Source organism: Erythrolamprus reginae, chromosome 1 (assembly GCF_031021105.1).
Source record: "Erythrolamprus reginae isolate rEryReg1 chromosome 1, rEryReg1.hap1, whole genome shotgun sequence".
In the NCBI taxonomy this organism is placed as follows: Eukaryota; Metazoa; Chordata; class Lepidosauria; order Squamata; family Dipsadidae; genus Erythrolamprus; species Erythrolamprus reginae.
This window is the reverse complement of record NC_091950.1, coordinates 107,873,268-107,894,833: the sequence shown is the minus strand read 5'-3', so window position 1 is coordinate 107,894,833 and position 21,566 is coordinate 107,873,268. Positions and strand designations below refer to the sequence as shown.

Below are 21,566 nucleotides of genomic sequence, written 5' to 3'. Positions count from 1 at the left end.
ATCCCAGAGGTCACAGAAGATGTAGCATAGAAAAACTACAGGTTGTCCTCGAGTTACAGCAGTTCATTTAGTGACCGTTCAAAGTTACAACAGCACTGAGAAACGTGACTTCTGACTGTTTGTCACACTTCTGACTATTGCAGCATCACCATAGTCAGATGAACAAAATTCAAAGGCTTGGCAACTGACTCGTATTTATGATGTCCGCAAGTGTCCTGTGATAATATGACAATCTTTGGTGACCTTCTGACAAGCAATGTCAGTGGGGAAGCTGGATTTACTTAACAATCGTGTTATTAACAACGGTAGTGATTCACTTAACAAGCCTGGCAAGAAAGGTAGTAAAATGGGGCAAATTCACTTAAATGTTTCACTTAGCAACAGAAATTTTAGGCTCAGTTGTGATGGTAAGCTGAGGACTACCTGTATACACAGCTGCTCAAGAGAGCAGTTTTCAGTTGAGAGTTAAACACTCCACAGGGCAAGATAAATTCTTCATACCACATTTTTGGAAGCTTGATGACAAGATAGACAGATGGATAGATGACCTAAGAGGTCTTTTCCAACAACAATAACAACAATAATAAAGTTCCTTCATGAGGACATGCTTTTCTCAAGAGCAAATCCTTATTACACATTAGAATTAAACTGATAGCCGAACCATGAAAGATTAATTTACCTATCGCAGAAAATTCCTCAATATAGAAATGGTGCTATTAGAAATAAGCAATCATTGCAAGAGGATATTTTAAACTACAAAATAAAGTTTCCTCTCTGGATAAACTATGCCAAACGGATATATTAAGGATGAATATCACTGCCTGTTTTGTTTTACATACAAACAAATAAAAATAAAGATATTAAGAAATATATCTCCGGGACTGCCTTCTGCCGCACGAATCCCAGCGACCGGTTAGGTCCCACAGAGTTGGCTTTCTCCGGGTCCCGTCGACTAAACAATGTCGTTTGGCGGGACCCAGGTGAAGTGCCTTCTCTATGGTGGCCCCGACCCTCTGGAACCAGCTCCCCTGGAGATCAGAACTGCCCCCACCCTACTTGGCTTTCGTAAAGTTCTTAAGACTCATCTCTGCCGTCAGCCATGGGGGAACTGAGACATCTCGCCCGGGCCTATACAGTTTATACATGGTATGTTTGTGTGTATGTTTGCTTTTAATAATGGGGTTTTTAGTGTTTTTTAAATTATTATATTTGTTCTTACATTGTCTTTGTTATTGTTGTGAGCCGCCCCGAGTCTACGGAGAGGGGCAGCATACAAATCTAATAAATAATAATAATAATAATGGACATGGTTGTGGTTGATCAAAAAGAATATTGAACACTTTGTAGTAGAATCCTAGTAAAATCCTAAATAGCAAACAGAAAGTATATTCTCTGACCTCTTCATTTACCGATTAGTCCTGATTGTTACCAATTCATTGTCATTATGATTAAATATGCACAAAACAGATAATTCTAAAATATTAACTAAAGGTGATTCATTGTAGCTATTGAAAAACACTCAATACAATACTTTAAAGAAATGAAGATAAAAAGTGTACCTGGTAAATCTGAGGGATTAGCCATAATACAGCCCATAAAGTGTGAAAAAGTACGAGCATGAACACATACAGCACCCAAGGAGAACAAGATACGATCTGTGTGAAAGACATCCAAGCTCCATCTTTCTGATATGTTGTTGTACAACGTTCTGACCAATCTAAGAGAAATAATTTTAACTTTAAATAAATAATTTCTTTTAAAAAAGAGACCATGGTGAACTGCATTTTTATTTATAAAGTTTCTATCCTATTTTTCCCAATAAAACAATCCCAAAATGGATTATTTATACTATCCATAAGTACTACATGTGTTTTGATAATTTAGCTACGAGGAAGACCAATTTATTCTAACAATAAATATGAGCAGTGGTCATAGGATCAAAGAACTATTCTCTGAAATGCAAACCAGGTTCACTAGAGATAAGGTTCTATATTCACAATGTAGCCTAATTAAAAGGTGCAGTTACATATTTATTTGCCTTATATATATAATCATATGTATGCACTTGGATCCAAACCTGGCAATTTGTAAAAAAAAAAAAAAGTATATTGCATACATACAGTATACATATATTTCTTCTAGCCCTTCATATTTTCCAGAAGGTTGCTAGTTTTTTAACATTTTAGAATGCGGAATACAGTGGTCCCTCGATTTTCGCGGGTTCGAACTTCGCAAAAAGTCTATACCACGGTTTTTCAAAAATATTAATTAAAAAATACTTTGCGGGTTTTTTCCCTATACCACGGGTTTTCCCGCCCAATGCCGTCATATGTCATTGCCAAACTTTCATCTGCCTTTAATAAATATTTTTAAACATAAACTTTAATAAATAAACATGGTGAGTAATAATCTAAATGGTTGCTAAGGGAATGGGAAATTGCAATTCAGGGGTTTAAAGTGTTAAGGGAAGGCTTGTGATACTGTTCATAGCCAAAAATAGTGTATTTACTTCCGCATCTCTACTTCGCGGAAATTCAACTTTCGCAGGCGGTCTCGGAATGCACCCCCCGCAAAAATCGAGGGAACACTGTAATACTGTCCTCAAATTACATATTAGACCAGTGGTTCCCAACCTTTTCTTGGCCATGCCCCACCTAAGCATCTCTAACATCCTGGTGCCCCCCACTCTGACATATAATTCTTACTATTCAAAAGTGAATTCCTACTCACGAAGGAAGCCTAAAAGGCCATTAACTTGGCTTAAACAAGGTTCCAATTTCCCCCATTAAAAATCAAATTGCCCCCCTGTGGGGCTTGGGCCCCACATTGGGAACCACTATATCAGATTTACGACAGATCAGCACATCACATTTATTCTCTAAACAATGAAATAACAGAAATACATACATACAATACTTCCATGTATGGTCCAAATATTCAGCAAGATCAAGAAAAAGAGAAACAGGATGAAATAGGCATGGTTACCTACACCTGCATCAAAGAGAATGGTTAAAGGTTTGTTAATATAAAATTCACAGAACAATTATTCTATCTAAAAATGGTACCGTGTTTCCCCGATAGTAAGACCCCCCCGATTGTAAGACATATGGGGGGTTTCAGGGGGGTCGGCTTATATAAGCCATACCCCGAAAGTAAGACATATGTCTTACTTTCGGGGAAACACGGTATAAACGGTATTGCGGGGGGGGCGATGACATTGCTTCCAAGCTCCCCGCGCGCCCCTCGCCTTCGCTCGCCGCGGCCTCTTCCACCGCCTCTTCCCCTGCCGAAGCTCAGCTGCAAGCGGCCAGCGAGGCCGCTTGCAGCTTCGCTCGCCTTCCAAGCTCCCCGCGCGCCTTCGCATTCTCCCCGCGCGCCTTCGCCTTCCAAGCTCCCCACGCGCATTGCTTCCAAGCTCCCCACGCGCCTTCGCATTCTCCCCGCGCGCCTTCGCCTTCCAAGCTCCCCGCGCGCATTGCTTCCAAGCTCCCCGCGCGCCTTCGCTCGCCTTCGCTCGCCACCGCCTCTTCCCCTGCCGAAGCTCAGCTGCAAGCGGCCAGCGAGGCCGATCGGATCCGAGGCGAGCGGCCGGAGCTGCGCCCTCCTTCGCCCGCCTCCTTTCCGCTCGCCTCGGAGCCAAGCGGCCTCGCTGGCCGCTTGCAGCTGAGCCTCGGCAGGGGAAGAGGCGGTGGCGCCGCGGCGAGCGAAGGCGAGGGATGCGCAGGGAGCTGCGCCCTCCTTCACCAGCCTCCTTTCCGGCAGCTCCCTGCGCGCCCCTCGCCTTCGCTCGACGCGGCGCCACCGCCTCTTCCCCTGCCGAGGCTCAGCTGCAAGCGGCTCCAAGGCAAGCGGAAAGGAGGCGGGCGAAGGAGGGCGCAGCTCCGGCCGCTCGCCTCGGATCCGATCGGCCTCGCTGGCCGCTTGCAGCTGAGCTTCGGCAGGGGAAGAGGCGGTGGCGAGCGAAGGCGCGCGGGGAGCTTGGAAGCAATGCGCGCGGGGAGCTTGGAAGGCGAAGGCGCGCGGGGAGAATGCGAAGGCGCGCGGGGAGCTTGGAAGCAATGCGCGCGGGGAGCTTGGAAGGCGAAGGCGCGCGGGGAGATGTAAGACATACCCCCAAAGTAAGACACAGTGGGGCTTTTGGGGGTAAAAAGATAGTAAGACACTGCCTTACTATCGGGGAAACACGGTATAGAGCAGTGGTTCTCAACCTTTCTAATGCTGCGACCCCTTAATACAGTTCCTCATGTTGTGGTGACTCCCAGCCATAAGTCTCACGACAATTCTCCCAACAGAGCTTTAAGCCGATTGACAGGAAGGTCAGAGGGACACCCCCACTGTAATTGCCTGATTGGTTGGATTATAAAAATATGTTCCAAGGCACCAGAATAGAAGCTTTAGTTCCTAACACCATGGAAAATTTGTCTTTTCCCATGGTCTTAGGCGACCCCTGTGAAACGGTCGTTTGACCCCCAAAGGGGTCCCGACCCCCAGGTTGAGAACCACTGGTATAGAGCATGGTAAAGGTGAACCTTTTTTGGTTTGCGTGCCAAAAGGAGTGCGCACCCCCTACACATGCGCACAACCCTCCCATGCATGTGTACCCCCCACTGCACCCCTGCGCATGCACACAGGCCTCATAACAGACTCCTGAGCACGGGAGTGGCGAAAAACGGCCAAATGGGCCAACTGGAAGGTTGGAAATAAACTTCTGGTTGGCCTGTTGGCTCATTTGTCGCCATTCCCTCAGCTTCAGGTGGCTTCCCGGAAGCCTGGGGAGAGCGAAAATGGCCAAAAAGACTGAAAATTAGCTGGCCAGCGCATGCATGCGCACTGGAGCTGACAAGATAATGCCTCGCATACTCTCTAATATGACTCTGTCTGCCACAGGTTCGCCATCATGGATATAAAGTATTTCTGAGTAGCTACTCTCCCAACATACTATACATGGGGGTGGGGGTGACTATAGGGAATTAAATAGGATTGGTATATACAGTAGGTAGTCCTCAACTTCGGACCCCAATTAAGTCCAAAATTTCTGTTGCTAAGCAAAACAATTGTTAAATGAGTTTTGCCCCATTTTACGACCTTCCTTGCCACAGTTGTTAAGTGAATTGCTACAGTTTTTAAGTTTGTAACACGACTGTGAAGTGAATCTGGTTGCCCCATTGACTTTGTTTATCGGAAAGTCAGAAAAAGTGATCACATGACCCCAGGATATTGCAACCATCCTAAATATAAATCAGTTGCCCATGTCTGAATTTTGATCACATGATCATGGAGCTGCTGCAACAGCTGTGGGGAAAAAATGATCATGTAACTTTTTTCCAGTGCCATTGCAACTTTGAATGATTACTAACTTTGTTGTAAGTTGAGGACTAGCTATATTTCAAAACTCATCTAAACTACTACAAAAACAACAAAACCAAAACATGCAATGCAATCCCAGATGTGACACTTCAAAGGACGTCTGTCTTCAGTAAGTATAACAAGAATTATTTTTAATCTTTAATCATGTACTAACTTTGCTAACAGTATCTAATGTTGTACATCGCCAAGCTGTGCACCTTGTCAGCATCTCTTCATACAACACTCAACCATTAGAGCTATTCCTACACGATCTATTAATGGCTATTCTTCTAAGACTTCAGAAATATTCCTGGCATAGATTCCTAAGAAAAGAATCCTGGTTGTGCTAAAATAAACTCACCTACGCATCGTCCAATCCAAATACAATGTTGATCATATCGAGCTACACATGAATTGCAAGCATGGCAATGCATAGATCTGAGAGGTTTCTTAATCTGAGAAAGAAAGTACACAGAAAAAAGATTATGCACACCTCATGGAATGTATTAGTAAATGTTCTTCTGCATTCAAATATTCAATTTATTTATCATAAATTGAAGTTCACCCTAGAAGAATAGTTGCTTATTTTAAATCTAACAAAGAGAGTTACAATCTCATCTTTAATCACTTGCTTGGATTCAGAAAAGCCTTCACCCATATGTACATTTCATGTCTCAATGGTTGGGCAGCTTTCCATGCAGATCACGTATTCTGAAAGCTACATCCAATAGCTCTGAGATAATCTGATTACATTTAGCCGGGGTCAGAAATGTTTTGTTGACATAACATTTGTTGACATTATGGAGTGTTGCTGTATTTAATTTTAAATACAGTGACACTCTATAATGGAGAAAAAAGTGTTTTGATGGATGAATATATTTTATAGACAGCTGTGAATTAGAATGACTAACAACAAGGGTATGAAATGCTGAATCTAAATAAACACCCGGGAAGGCAAGAAGGACTATGTTTGAATTATGGAACATGCTTCCTCATTATTATCAGCATTTAAGGTGACTTGAAGGGCTCTTAGGAGACTGATCCTGCTTTAATCACTTGGTGCTACTTGAAATATGGTAGGACTGGTCCAAAAAACACAATGCTATATGCTTGAAAGAACCACAGCAGGAAGGACAGTGTATTATACTCACTCTTCATTAGTGAAACTGGCTTTATTGTTCATAACCTCCTATGCTTACAAAGGGCAATTTCATGTCATGCGTCCACCAATAGATTTTTAAAACAACAAATAAATTCAAGTGAGCCAGTCCCAACAAGCATAAATCTTTTCAGGAGTAATGAGCCATTGCTCCCCTTGTTCCTTTTAAAATTTTACTCCTATTTCCAGAGAAAAAAAATCCCAAGGTGAGTTCTAAAATACAGATAATAGTTAGATGTTAATCCTGAGCAAAATACACTGCTCAAAAAAATAAAGGGAACACTTAAACAACACAATATAAATTCAAGTAAATCAAACTTCTGTGAAATCAAACTGTCCACTTAGGAAGCAACACTGACTGACAATCAATTTCACATCCTATTGTGCACATTCAACTTTGTACAGAACAAAGTATTCAATAAGAATATTTCATTCATTCAGATCTAGGGTGTGTTATTTGAGTGTTCCCTTTATTTTTTTGAGCAGTATATAAAAGCACATCCTCTAAGCATGAAATTAGGCTCTTCAGAAAGAACAAATCTGTAAACATCTTCCCAAATAGGGTGCCAGACCAGATAAGATTTATATTCTGTTTTGATATTACAGTACACTATATTAATATTTAAACTAAAGTGTGATGATGCAAAAAAAGTAATTTGAAAAAACACACCTCTCTACTATCATAAGAAAAAAACTTTTAAAAATTGAATTATTTTAGGGCATCACTGCTCAACTTACAAGACATGATGTGCAGAATGTTCTGAAGTCCAAAGAGCCAGATTCTCCAAGATTAATAATATTCTGAAAGACAGATCAGGTTTTGCTAACATGTTTATTATACCTCAATTCTTTGGTGTATCATAATTTAAGACCTGCAAACTCTTAACAGACTTAATATACTGTATTTCTGTACCACAGCAATTGCTGGGAGATGATGACGGTTAAAGCGGGATTGAGACTGTTGTCCATTTCCAGCATATAAATAATACTCTAACTGAAAATAGTTTTAAAAAAAAATATTAATGTGAAAATATACAAATAGTTATAAATGCAAGATACATTCCACTTTCGGCAACTGGGATGGCAGAACTCTAAAAAGTTATATTAAATAACGTTATCTTACATACATACCAGTAATTATTTTTTAAAAAGTCATTTCCAAAGCTATGTGGAGACTACTAGAAATACTGGGCTGTTTTATAATATTTTTCAGCAGAAAGATGACTATGACATTTATAGTACCCATTTACTCTTACACTTGAATAGTCAATTTCTAATTTGCAGCAAGTAAATAATCATTAACCTGCTTATTTAATTTATTTCTAAAGACCTCACTGCAAACCTAGATCCCAGGCATGCACAATTCCTATATTATATGATGATTATTTATGAATGTAAGTATAAACAACTCCCCCTCCCATACAAACAAACCATTAAGTAATTTGTGGGCAAACCTACCGTATTTTTTGGAGTATAAGACGTACCTCCCCCTCTAAAAGAGGCTGAAAATTTATCAATTGCAGTGATTGACCTATGCAAGAAAGGTTTCAAAATGATTGACCTATGCAAGAAAGGTTTCACTGAACAACAGAAATTTTGGGCTCAATTGTGGTTGTGAGTTGAGGACTGCCTGCAGCATATTTCCAAATTTGTCTCTTTGACAACATTGATGAATTTTGAGGAAAACAGCAAATGTTCAAATTGGCTGAGAAATGTCGCTTTTCAATACTAATTGCTATTCTGTAATTATTTGAAGAGAACCATTGAATGTGTGAAAATACCTTTTTAATCTCTTCTTCTGTATTTGTAATAAATCCAGGATCAGTTCTGACAGTTTTGTAAAAGTAATAGATAAGTCCCACCATGGCAAAAAAGAAAGGAAGCTGTGAAGATATATCTGGAAAGCGTGGCCTCCAGTTAAGGACTCTGTTTCCATAATTCCCATATCAGAGTACATAAACAGCCCTCCAAGCCATACTTCAAAGTTAAATAGCAATAACATCATGACAGGAAGAGGCAATAAACTGATTCTAATGCATGTTTTAAAAAGCTTTAAATTTACAAGGAACACATTTAGCACATTTTGTTATTCCTTTGATCAAAAAACAGTAATCTAACTAAACCAGGGTGGTGTGCAGGGGCAAAGCAGATAAAATATTTCAAAAATTAAAATAGTACAAGGCACCAATAGTAGAAAATAGACAAAAGTTTTGTCTCCCATCATGAGATTATCTTAGACCAGTGTTTCCCAACCTTGGCAACTTGAAGATATTTGGACTTCAACTCCCAGAATTCCCCGGGAGTTGAAGTCCAAATATCTTCAAGTTGCCAAGGTTGGGAAACACTGTCTTAGACCAACAAATAACATTTAGTTTTGATAGATTTTTGTACAGTCTCTCATATTATGAAAACTGGAAAAACTGGTTTTCCTTGGAGGGGTAGAAATATGATTATAAAAGAAAACAAAACGCATGTAAAGTATTAGTGTTCCAATTCCAGGCTCTTGTAATGAAAGGACTCTTGGGAGAATCTATCAAATCCACAGCTGATGTATGACTAGTATATCTTAGTCTGAGACATAATTGTTCAGGCACGGGAAAACAAATCTTACATTATTTAATATGTGATGTTTTTTTTTAAAGTCTGAAAAAATGTATTATCTAATAGGTACCTATTTCCTCAGAACCACTTTAGTTCTTTATATAAAGTGATTGTATTGATTTTTCAGAAGATACATAAAACCTACCGTGATGGATAACCAACATAACAAATGTAATTTTTAAAAAGGATGTTTAAAAGTCACAAAGCAGAAGCCGTGACTGAAAAATTACCAGATATCTTTCTCAAGAGCTAAGTAGATTTATGTGCCTTTGGCAGTTGGAATCTGTCCAGGAATTATGAATTAATTCATAAAAAAACTATTAATAAGATCTCATTAAAAAGCATGCCAAAAGGAAAATTATCTTTGGAGATGGTAATTAATAATAAAATACTGTTTAACGGAACAGATTAAATCCACTTTAAAACAATAATTATTTTTATTCTATTCTATTTTTATTATTAAGCATGATTTTTAAAAACTGAATTGGATAAAAGGCCAAAAATTGTACAGTATTCTATATTGTTTATATTGTTTTATTTTACTAATCTTAATATTGTTTCATATTACATATTTTAATATGTTCATTTTATGTTATACACCAGTGAATATTGTATAGAAATTGAGTAAATAAAGGCAGTAATAGTTTTGGGTTGGAAGGATGCGACAAAATGGACAATGCAAAATTGGTATAGGTACATGGTGGACCATATTCAATTTGAAATTATGGATAAAAGGATAAATTCGGAAAATGAAACTGATTTGGGACAACTGATGGGACGGTGGGACATGGTAAGACAATATATGACGAGCAGAATCCGAGACCAAGCTACAAGAAATAAATTGGAATCACTCTATAATATGTAAACAGATATATTGCTCTTGGGTCAAGTGGACTATACAAGAAACACCCCCAATTTGGTGGTGGGGAATGTGTGTGTGTCTGGGTGGTGGGCACAATTCACTATGCACTGTTTTATGTTGTGTGGTATAAAATTTGTTAAAAATTAATAAAAATATTGAAAAAAAAAGAAATTGAGTAAATAAACAATACACAAAGAGTTTAACTTACAAAGCACAACCCTGCATCAAATTTGAAGACAATGAGAACATCTTGTTCTAAGGCCACACAGAAATCTTGCCTTGAAATGAAGCTTGATTATGCTATCCAGCAACTTTAGGGAAATGCATCTTGAAGTTGAGAAGTACTATAATATTATTTGCTGTCTGCTACAGGCTAGCTATTTTTTAAAAAAAATTATATAGCACAGTAATCTGTGGTTCAAGTACCAGGATGGGTGGGAAGGTTGGTCAATCTCTTTGCTACTGATAATCATCTACATTTTGTAATGTACATTTTGTAACCATGTATGGCCATGGTTTTTCCCTCTCCTTAGCAGAAAAGGATATTGTCAAAAATGTGGATGTATTTTCTAGATTTGCTGGTAGTAATCTAGAAAAAATAATCAATACAAATAAGCATTTTATGCTTCTTTACAATTTTACAGTACTGAATGAATCCCATAGCTATGTTAATTCTGGGACTAAAATATAGACTCAGATCCTAGAAGGAAATTTTCAATAGTTTCCAAACCGCCTCCATGCTAATAAAGTGCTCCACCAATCAGTGAAACACCTACCACACTCCATTTTAAAATTCAATGCACAATGCACTAGTGATTTCTTATGAATGAAGTACTTTTTAAAGATGTACTTTGTCATTAGCCAGTTTAGCAGTTACTGGATGATGAGGAAGAGGAGGAGGAAGGAGATGCAACAAAAGCTGTACAGTAGCAAAGGGAAAAGATTATGCTAGGGATATGACATGTAGTGGAGGATAACATTGATGAAAAAAGTGGCAGAGGCAGCATGGGAAAAGAATAATCAAGACACCACTAACAGACAGCTAGGAAAGCATAACAGGCATGCCATTTTGAAAAGTCTACTTTTTAGTTTATACAGATCATTGCCCATCAATAATAATAATAACTATTTGTTTTTGGAATAACTCATTTTTTCTTAGCAAATACAGTACATTAAATATTTCATGGCAGCTTACAATATAAAATTACCATTTATTTCTAGTGAATTGCCTTATAATTAAGACACACAGACAGAAATTCTCCATTCTGTACTATTGTTTTAACAAAGGATATTTGGCAGGAAACAGATGAAACAGGTCCATGATATCCAAAAGATGGAACTAATCAAAAATGTTACTGGGAAATATTTAATTGCATTGAATCCTATGAACAACCTAAATGGAACATTTAAAACATTTAATTTGTTTAGTACAGTTATATCCACCTCTTTATCCAAACATATTTCTGCAACAGGCTGGTCACTATCGTAATGTATTTACACAATATGAAATAAGTCATTTCATAATTATAACATCTAAAATAGGAATTTCATACATTTTCCATATGGAAGTGATTTCTGTTTAAAAAATACAATGTATAAAAAGGACTTTGGACAATATCTTTGGAAAATAAACTTGCTAAAAATGACTTAGGACAGAAGGTTTTAACTAAGCATTTTTGTTGGAATCTTGAACATTGGTTATAAAAGGATGGTATTTTTTTAAACTATTGTGATTTACTTTTCTGGTCACCAGAAGATGACTTAATGGAAAGAGAATCTAGAGCTGGAAAAGGTTAAACAACTTCTTTGGGCTGAACAGTAGCTTCTTGTCCTCATAGAGGAAACTTGCCTTCAGTTAGATGTATTGACTTTTTTGGTGTTTTAACTTCTCCTTTTTTATATATTCCATTGTCACAACAAAAAGTTACATTTGGAAGACTGTGAAAATGAAAAAAAACATCCCTCTCAAACTAGAACTCTGTCTTTTAGGCATATTTAGACACCAAACAGAGAAAGAAGATAGATATTTGATAATAAACATATTAACAGCGGCAAGACCTTTGCTCAAAATTGGAAATTAGATCATACCCTACTACATTACATTTTATCAGTAAGACAATGGAGTGTGCTGAATTGACAAAAATGACCCTAGAACTGCAAGACAAAGAAGAAACATAATTCTATAAATCTTGGGAAATATGGTGCATTTGGTTAGACCAGGAATAGGCAAAGTTGGCTCTTCTATGACTTGTGGACTTCAACTCCCAGAATTCCTGAGCCAATCATGCTAGCTCAAGAATTCTGGGAGTTGAAGTCCACATGTCATAGATTTTGCCTACTCCTGGGTTAGACAATATATTGTAGTTCAGTTAAGGTTTTTATATATATGTGTGTGTGTGTGTGTGTGTGTATATATATAAACATTTAAAACATTATATATATACCAGGGTGATTCGACACAAAATGTAACCCTTCCCTGGTACAGAGCTGAAGGGATTGGATACTGTAGCCTAGAGGATAATTCTCTGCCTTACAAGGCAAAGGTTGCAGGTTCAAGTCCCAGTGGGTATGGCTAGCTGATGAGGCCAAAATAAGGCCGAAATAGATCTATCCTAGTCTCCCTTAATTTTCAAATTCAGCTTAAACATGTGACATACATACATACATACATATATATATATATATATATATATATAAACCTATATATATAAAAACCTTAACTGAACTACAAAAGAAGTTACTATTCAAATTTTTACTCCATAAATCTACTGAAAACAACAATATAAGATTGGTAAATCTTGTAACCAAAATAGAGTATAGCATTAGGATAGATGTTTATATTTATGATGTTGAAACTGAAGACTTGTATTAGAATAGAATATGTCATTGGGACAGATTTTTATACTTAGAACCTTTAACTCAAAATTAATAAAATGACTACTAATTAAAACTTCAGTAAATAGTAGAAATATTAAAAGACCACAGAGGCTGTGTGATAGGATAGTCAACAGAGAGGTTGACATGTCTTTGAAATAGACAGATGTATACAGTATATGTACAGATTTTTCTATTTGTCTTTTTGTCTTTATGTGTTTTTTCTTTTTTCTTTTTATTAGACACTTAATATCTTTTATGAAATAGATTTAAAGCAAAAACTATATATTTGTATTTGTTCACATGTTCCTCTTCCTCAAAATTTTTCTTGTTATCCTTTTATGTATAAATATTTCTTTGTTTTTCTCTCAATAAAGATTAAAAGAAAAAATAAAATGGAAAAACATTATGTACCAGCACAATGAATTAACATGCATGCTGACTCTTGAGGCTACGGTCTTAATCTTCTTTCCCTCCTAAGCATCTTCTGTTGACCAGAAAGTATATTATTTTAAGTCTAGCTATTATTCTTGGTTACCAGAGATGAAACAGACAGGAAACAGATTTATAAGCCACAAGCATCTGGCAGAAATTATAAGGACATTAAAATGCTGTTGCTCATACTGTGCATGACACCAACGAGGTAAATTGCAAATATAAGTTTCTGTCACAATGCTCAGAGTGCAAAACCTGCGTTTGCAAAATCAACTATTTTATAATGTTTTGCAGAAGAATTTGCCCAACAAATTTCTATTAATAGTATATTTCCATCATTAAGGGTGCTATCAGTCACCCCTCACCCCTTGCAGAATGTGTTGTAATATAGGGAGAAAGCAGCATTTTTCTAGCTGTGAGAAGGCAATGCATTCTCCAACCAGCCAGTAAATGGGGATGGGAAACACATTTCTACGAGTCTACGGAGAGGGGCGGCATACAAATCTAATTAATAATAATAATAATAATAATAATAATAATAATAATAATAATAATTTCTGCTTTCCTGTTTAAAGGAAACAAACTATTCGGTTTGTGCTTTCAGCTGGCTATTCTCTCTGCTTGCTTGTCTCCTTATTTATTTTGTCTAAAGCTTCTGAAAGTTTTCCACAGTGGAGACCTCAAGATACCCACTCTTTATGTGAAAGAGGTGGAATTTTGACAGGTTTTCAGTTGTGTTGCATAAAGACTTAAACATGACACTGGAACATGACACTGGAACTTGCATTTCCATGTTCTGTCCTGTCAGGTTCTTCAGTCAGTCTTCCTCCATTTCCTAGGCCAATGATGGTTCGCGTGCCAAAAGGGTGTATGTGTGTATGCTAGTACGTACACATGTGCCCATACCCATTTTCCCCACACACACATGTGCACTCCTCTCTTGCTGCCCCTGCATATGTTCACAATCCCCCATCCCTGCACATGTGCATAGGCCTCACTGAAGCCTGGGACAGTGAAAAAACGGGCAAACTGAAAGTTCGGAAAAACAGCCTTTCGGTTTGCCTGTTGTGCTATTTTTTGCCCTCCAAAGGCTTCAAGGAAGCTTCTTGAAGCCCCAGAGTGCAAAAAACAGCTAAACGGGCAAACCAAGAAGTCCTTTTTTCTGAATGTCTGGTTTGCCCATTGTGCTGTTTTTCACAAATTGGAATTTTCCCTGAAGCCTCTAGAATGCGAAATTCAGCACAATGGGCAAACTGGAAGCCCATTTCCCCTGAAGCCTCTGAAGGGTGAAATTGCCTTCCCCCAGCCCAAAAATCAGCTGGCTAGTGCACGCATGCGCGCTGGAGCTGACATAGGGCAATGCCTTGCATGCCCTCTGATATGGCTCCATGTGTCATCTGTGGCATGCGTGACATACATTTGTCATCACTGTCCTAGGTCATTCTCTTAATTCAGCTTGTGGGTCTTCTGAAGGTGGTTTCCTGTTGGCATGCTGACTAGTTGGTATATGACTACAAAGGAGATGCTTTTATGTGGAGAAAACTAAAGGAAACACTAGTGCTTCCTCAATAATGATGTATACAAGACTGAAGGGAAGATGATTCCTCCAAGGGACAGGAAAAAGTGTTAAGCTCAGTCCTTGAGCTAAAAGTATAATTAATTCTAGCCTTCCCTGTTGATTTCATCTCTAGGAACCAAGAAAAGAATATATAGTGGTACCTCTACTTAAGAACGCCTCTACTTAAGAACTTTTCTAGATAAGAACCGGGGGTTCAAGATTTTTTTGCCTCTACTTAAGAACCCGAGCCCAGAAAAATTTCCCAGGAAATTTGAGAGCGGCGTGAAGGCCCGGCCAGTTTCCTGCCATTCCCCTTTTAATCACAGCCATCTAGGCTCTGGCTGCCCAGAGCGAACGGAGCATTTTCCTTTCTCTGGGCGCTGCCTCAGATTCTCTTTTTTTTTAAAGCCTTAAAGTTTTGGATTTTTTTGATTCCCCTCACCTCACCTTCTTTCTTTGGCAACAACTGTCCTCCTCCTCTTCTTCCTCCTCCTCCCACCCAAATCCTAATGGGTATGCATGCATTATTTGTTTTTACATTGATTCCTATGGGAAAAATTGCTTCTACTTAAGAACATTTCTACTTAAGAACCAGGTCACAGAACGAATTAAGTTCTTAAGTGGAGATACCACTGTACTACATATTACATAAATAAATTATAGAAAACTAGATATACCTACCTTGAAAAGAAAGACAGAGTAACCAATATGAAGATGAGCAAGATTCCTTTCAACAGCCACGAGTCCGAATTTAAGCTTGCTACATATCCTACTGTCCATATCAAAAGCAATGCTGAGATCGACATTAGCAAGAACTAAATAAAAAAAACCTTCATTAGAAAATGAGAAAAAACAAGCAAAAATAATGTGTGTGGAAGAGGGGGAAAATCCTCAAATCTCTCAGATTTATATAGTAGCCTCATATACAAATCTGAAAACTAATTTCTTCTGCTAAATGTGATATTTCACTTTGGCTCTGTCTCGGAATTAACTGTTGTCCTCTTTCCATATTATTACTATTATTGTTAATCACACAGTCAGCTAGGTGTTTAGACTGGATTTGACTGCACCTTATGACTCCTTCATTAGGAGATGGAATAAGCACATATTGTTTGATGGTATTGGAACAGGATGTTCTAAATAAAATTGTCTTTGCAATTGACTGGTAGTGATTTTGTTCCAGATCAATTGACTGGTAGTGATTTTGTTCCAGATCAATTGACTGGTAGTGATTTTGTTCCAGATCAGGCGTGTCAAACTTGTAGTGTCATGTTGCTGTCACGTAACATGAATTTTCACCCCTTTGCTAAACTGGGGGTGGGCATAGCGAGCGCATAACGCATCTAGCCTGCAGGCCACTATTTGACACCCTGGCTCCAGAAGTTTTGGGATTGTATTTGGAGCACACCATCGGCATTGACAAAATCACAATAAGTTATACAGTGGTACCTCATGATACGAAACCCTCGTCATACGAACTTTTCGAGATACGAACCCAGGGTTCAGAATTTTTTTGCCTCTTCTTACGAACTTTTTTCACCTTACGAACCTGCCGCCGCCGCCGGGATGCCCCACCTCCAGACTTTTGTTACAAGCCAAGCCCCAGTTTTTGCGATCCTGGGATCCCCTGAGGCTCCCCTCCATGGGAAACCCCACCTCCTGACTTCCGCAAAAACACGATGCTGTAGGGAAATCCCAGGATCGAAAAAACGGGCAGAGTAGGGGGGACAAAAACAGGAAGAAAAAACTCATGGAGCTCAAGGGAGGAGAAAGGTGTGGGGGAGATGAACAAAGTGGGGTGGGGAAAAACGGGAGGGACTCATGGAGCTCAAGAAAGGAGAAAGGTGTGGGGAAAATGAGCAGGACAGGGTGGGCAAAAACGGGAGGGACCCATGGAGATCAAGAGAGGAGAAAGGTGCAGGACAGGGTGGGCAAAAACGGGAGGGACCCATGGAGCTCAAGAGAGGAGAAAGGTGTGGGGAAAATGAGCAGGACAGGGTGGGGAAAAACGGGAGGGACCCATGGAGCTCAAGAGAGGAGAAAGGTTTGGGGAAAATGAGCAGGACAGGGTGGGCAAAAATGGGAGGGACCCATGGAGCTCAAGAGAGGAGAAAGGTGTGGGGAAAATGAGCAGGACAGGGTGGGGAAAAACGGGAGGGACTCATGGAGCTCAAGAGACGAGAAAGGTGTGGGGAAAATGAGCAGAACGGGGTGGGCAAAAACAGGAGGGAAAGACCCATGGAGCTCAAGAGAGGCTCTTTTCGCATTGCTTTGTTGGGACTACTCCCTCTTGTCACCTCTCGCTGTCACTCCCCCCACTCCGTTCGCCTCAGCTTCGTCTGCCGGCAGCTTTTTTTTTAAAGCCTTAATGTTTTGGATTTTCCTAATCGGCTTGCACGCATTATTGGCTTTTCCATTGATTCCTATAGGAAACATTGCTTCATCTTACAAACTTTTCACCTTACGAACCTCGTCCTGGAACCAATTAAGTTCGTAAGACAAGGTATTACTGTATTAGAGTTTTAAAAACATGCAAAATCAACTTCTTAAGACCTTGTTATTACTGAAAGGGGGTGGATAGAGTTGCTACTTCAAGGGAATTAAGTGAAACTTTCCCATTGCAGTTTTGGATATATTGGCTAGTGATTTCTTATATTCCACACAAAATTTTTTCCTCATTCGTCTTTATGCTTTGCTTTCCTCATTTATATTCTGCCATTTATTCTTTAATGGTGACTCTACCAGCAGATTCCAAAACTATTCTTTTTATGAATTGCTGACATTTCTATCTGAAATATTTTTTCTGGTTCTAGTAAAATTTATTATTGTCAATAATTCCATTTTGTTATTTGTTTCAGTTTACAATACCTCGTTTTTTTCCAGAAACCTCAAAAACACCGATGTTCTTCTAATTCTAATTTTTTCTTCATCACGAAGTATGTGAATAATTATGCGATTTTTAGTTTGAAGAGCAAGGTCAAGTGGTCTTTGTCCCTTAGGGGAAAAAAACAACATTATTTAAAAACACTATGAAATAGAAAAAGTATCTTTGGGCTGCTTTATTTTAAAATCCTACCTTACTACTATGAAACCTGAATAAGCACAATAATGTTGCATATATATTTCACAGGGAAAAGCCTAAAGCAAAGTTTAAAGTAGGTAGAAAATTCATAAATAAAATGCTGATATTCAAATGATAAAATGATGAGCTATTATAACATAGTCACCTTTTACATACAATCATATTTTCCCAAGTTAAAATTAGATCGTATATTCTAGAAATTAAAGATCAACAATAATACAAACTATATTTTTAAAGCATATTTATTCTGAAGGTCTTAGAAACCATCCTGATTTGATTAAACAATTTAAAAATGCTGTTTTAGCATGAACTAAGAGAACCAGTAACTGCTGGCAGCCAGACTACTCTGTAAACCAGAAATCCCTGTGGACTAGCACCAGTCCTTAACATGCCAGAAACCAGACTGTGTTAGTAAGTGAAGCTCCATCTGTAGGGAGCACATAAAATCACGCCCCCTCCTGTCTACAGAACCAGTCTCTGATACCAAAAAGGTTGAGGGCCACTGCTTTAGGCTTTCAAAATACAGTACAAGGAAATGAAAGCTAAGGTGATGAACAGAAACATAATACCCCTTCCTCTTCTTTCTCCGCCAACAATAACCCTTCTGATGTTACCTAAAATTCTGATACCCGGAAGGATCTTTAATAATGAAAATGGAATAATACCTTGACATTATTGATATCCAGACTGGATCCAGCTTCTAGCAATACATCTACAGCATTAACATTTTCTGCTATAACAGCCCAATGCAAAGCAGTGTTCTTTTCAATATTGTCTACAGCGTTGACAGATGGATTAAACTTTATGAGAAAATGAGTAGGTTCCCGCCTTCAGTCAAATAAAAATGTACAAGTTAGAAAGACAAATATACTAGAACTTTTAATAAGATCATATTTGGATAATTTATTTCCATATTGCAATAGAAAATCTGCCATATTGATATTTAAGACAAAACATGAGTAATAATTGCATATTAATATGATACAAAATACTATAAAATGTATCAGGATATGAATGAGAAAATGCAGATTAAAGAATGAACGTCGCAAAATGAGGAAGAATTCATATAAGGAGGAAAAGAAAGTTAAAAGAACGTGGTGAAAGAGAACAAGGAATGAGTAAAATTTAAAGAGGCATGGAAAAGGCAGAGCAATGTTGATGGAAATTTTGGGGGAAAAAATGTTATAAGTGGGTGAAAAGAGTTAAACAAGTCCCTCAGTAGCATGAATGGAATTAAAAATAAAAGGGCTAAAATTATTTGGACTGAAAATGAAATGAGGAAAAACATTTGAAATCCGTAAAGCAATAACAGCAAAATATCAAAGAGCATAAATAAATAAATAAATAAATAAATAAATAAATAAATAAATAAATAAATACTAGCATAAAAAACAAAACAAACAAAACAAAACAAATTCATGAAGGAAATGAAACAATAAATGTTGTGAGAATGCTAAATAATCTTAAGGCTACAGATGTAAACAGAGCAATTGAAGAAATGTTAAAATATAGGTGTGGCTTATTTGTGGAACAATTTACACCTTGTTTAACATGCATATTAAGATTGTATCTGTCTTTAGTGTCTGGAAAACTGTTATTATTGTTCATTATAAAAAAGAAAAGGAAAAAAAAGCAAGAATAAATGCAGAGTTACTTACAGGGCTTAGTTAAGTATACCAAGGAAGATATTTGGCAGAATTCTGATTGCAAAGGTACAAGAGGTGATAAATGAATACAACCTGGCAAATGCAATCCAGCCAGGGAGAAAGCAAGCGAGATTTTGCTCTGCAGCTAGTTATTGAGAATATATAAGAAAGTTAGTACAGTTTACATTTATAGATTATGGAGAAGGGTGTGATGATGTAAAGAGGCTTGAATTATGGATTGTGTTGAGTGAACGTGGAGTTAAAGGCTGATTGTGGTATGTGGTAACAAAAGTATTTGATGGAAGCAAAGCATATATGAAATAACTAGAGTCCTTAGCAAATAGTTCAACGAAGTACTGTAGTCCAATATTGCAATATTCTAGGATGCGGTAGGGGAAATTTTTCTACACCGTAAACTTTATTCTCTAAAGTGTTTCCAAAACTTTAAATTTCATCCAAAAGAATATGAAAACTAAATAAGAAAAAAACTAGCAAGAAATTTGAATTAACCTATCAAAATGATTTCCTTTGCAATATAGAACTTAGAATGGAATAAAGATAAATTCTTTCCTCAATGTCACACTGTTGTAGCTCTGCTATGTTTTTTTTATAAAACTCTTCTTTCAGGGATTTCACAGCTGAGGACAACTGTTTTGGTAACAAACAATGTAACTTGTTTTGCTTTCCTGAAAGTACAGCAATCTTTTGCATACTTTCCCCTTAGAAATTCTCACTGAATTGAGCAGTCTCAGTCATTACTCACCCAATTACTTTGTGGGCTGACAGCATAAGAGGGGTATATCCATGATGGTCAGTAGTATCTACACTCTAAATATAAGAAAATATTAATATTTCAGAAAATGGAATGAACCACCAACCAGCAACTGAAGCTATAAACTGATGCAAATGCAATGAATTCAATTAATGTTCTGGGTTTCATGACTGATTTGTATTTTAGTAGGACTTTCATATGGCCCAGGTGCCTCCCAGTTTATTTTAATATGCTCCATGGGCCTCTATGACCATAACATAGAACTCTGCAGTATTTTAAACGATAAACTTTTAAAAATATGTTTCAGTATTACAATACTGGCTGACATCCTAATATGAATCTGCCTATAACAGTAATGGCGAACCTATGGCACGGGTGCCACAGGTGACACGCGGAGCCATATCTGTTGGCACAAAAGCCGTTGCCCTAGTTCAGCTCCAATGTGCCGGCCAGTTGATTTTGGGCTTGCAGAAAGGCTTGGGGAGCTCATTTATGGGTTCCAGAGAGCCTCCAGGGGAATGGGGGAGGGCATTTTTATCCTCCCTGGGCTCCAGGGTGCCTGGGGAGGACGAAACACGAGCCTACTGGACCCACCAGAAGTTGGGAAATAGGCTGTTTCCCCGCCTCCAGATAGCCTCTGGGGTTTGGGGAAAGCAGTTTTCGCTTGGGGACTGCTGCCCTAAGGAGTTCAGTGAGATCACAGGAGAGATTTCTTAATGCTAGCATTCCTCCTGTGGAATAGCCTTTCCCTGAATATTCAGATCTCCACCTTTCTGATGCATCTCTGAATAGAAGTGAACACCTGGTTCTAAAGCTATTGGAGATGATTAGGATCTGCTCTTGTTCAAAAGTGCCATTACAAGTAGTCTTCAACTTACAACCATTTGTTTAATGATTGTTTGAAGTTACGATGACACTGAAAAGTAAGAGAGTTTTTCATACTTAATAACACTGTTAGCATCCCCATGGTCACATGGTCAAAATTTAGATCCTTAGCAACTATATATGGTAGTACCCCAGGGTCACAAGATCATGTGATTTTACGAACATCTGACAAGCAATGTCAGTGGGGAAATCAGATTCGCTTAACAACTATGTTGCTAATCTAAAAACTGCATTGATTCACCTTAACAACTGCGACAAGAAAGGTCATAAAATTGGGCAAAACTCAACTCTCTTGCTTAGCAAAGGAAATGTTAGGCTCAAATGGATGTAAGTCAAGGATTACCTG

General features: G+C 38.1%; 1 protein-coding gene across 1 annotated transcript in view; it reads right to left on the bottom strand.

The window, feature by feature from the left end:
* Window positions 1–21,566, bottom strand: part of ZDHHC13 (zinc finger DHHC-type palmitoyltransferase 13) — a 38,510-nt gene that overhangs the window by 4,432 nt on the left and 12,512 nt on the right. The window contains exons 6-15 of the mRNA XM_070761647.1: window positions 20,327–20,391; window positions 18,583–18,745; window positions 17,704–17,829; window positions 15,517–15,650; window positions 11,266–11,361; window positions 8,287–8,416; window positions 7,244–7,306; window positions 5,708–5,801; window positions 2,908–2,991; window positions 1,560–1,717 (exon numbers count right to left, since the gene is read on the bottom strand). Coding sequence (XP_070617748.1) covers window positions 1,560–1,717; window positions 2,908–2,991; window positions 5,708–5,801; window positions 7,244–7,306; window positions 8,287–8,416; window positions 11,266–11,361; window positions 15,517–15,650; window positions 17,704–17,829; window positions 18,583–18,745; window positions 20,327–20,391 — 1,113 coding nt within the window. The remainder of the gene's footprint in view (window positions 1–1,559; window positions 1,718–2,907; window positions 2,992–5,707; window positions 5,802–7,243; window positions 7,307–8,286; window positions 8,417–11,265; window positions 11,362–15,516; window positions 15,651–17,703; window positions 17,830–18,582; window positions 18,746–20,326; window positions 20,392–21,566) is intronic.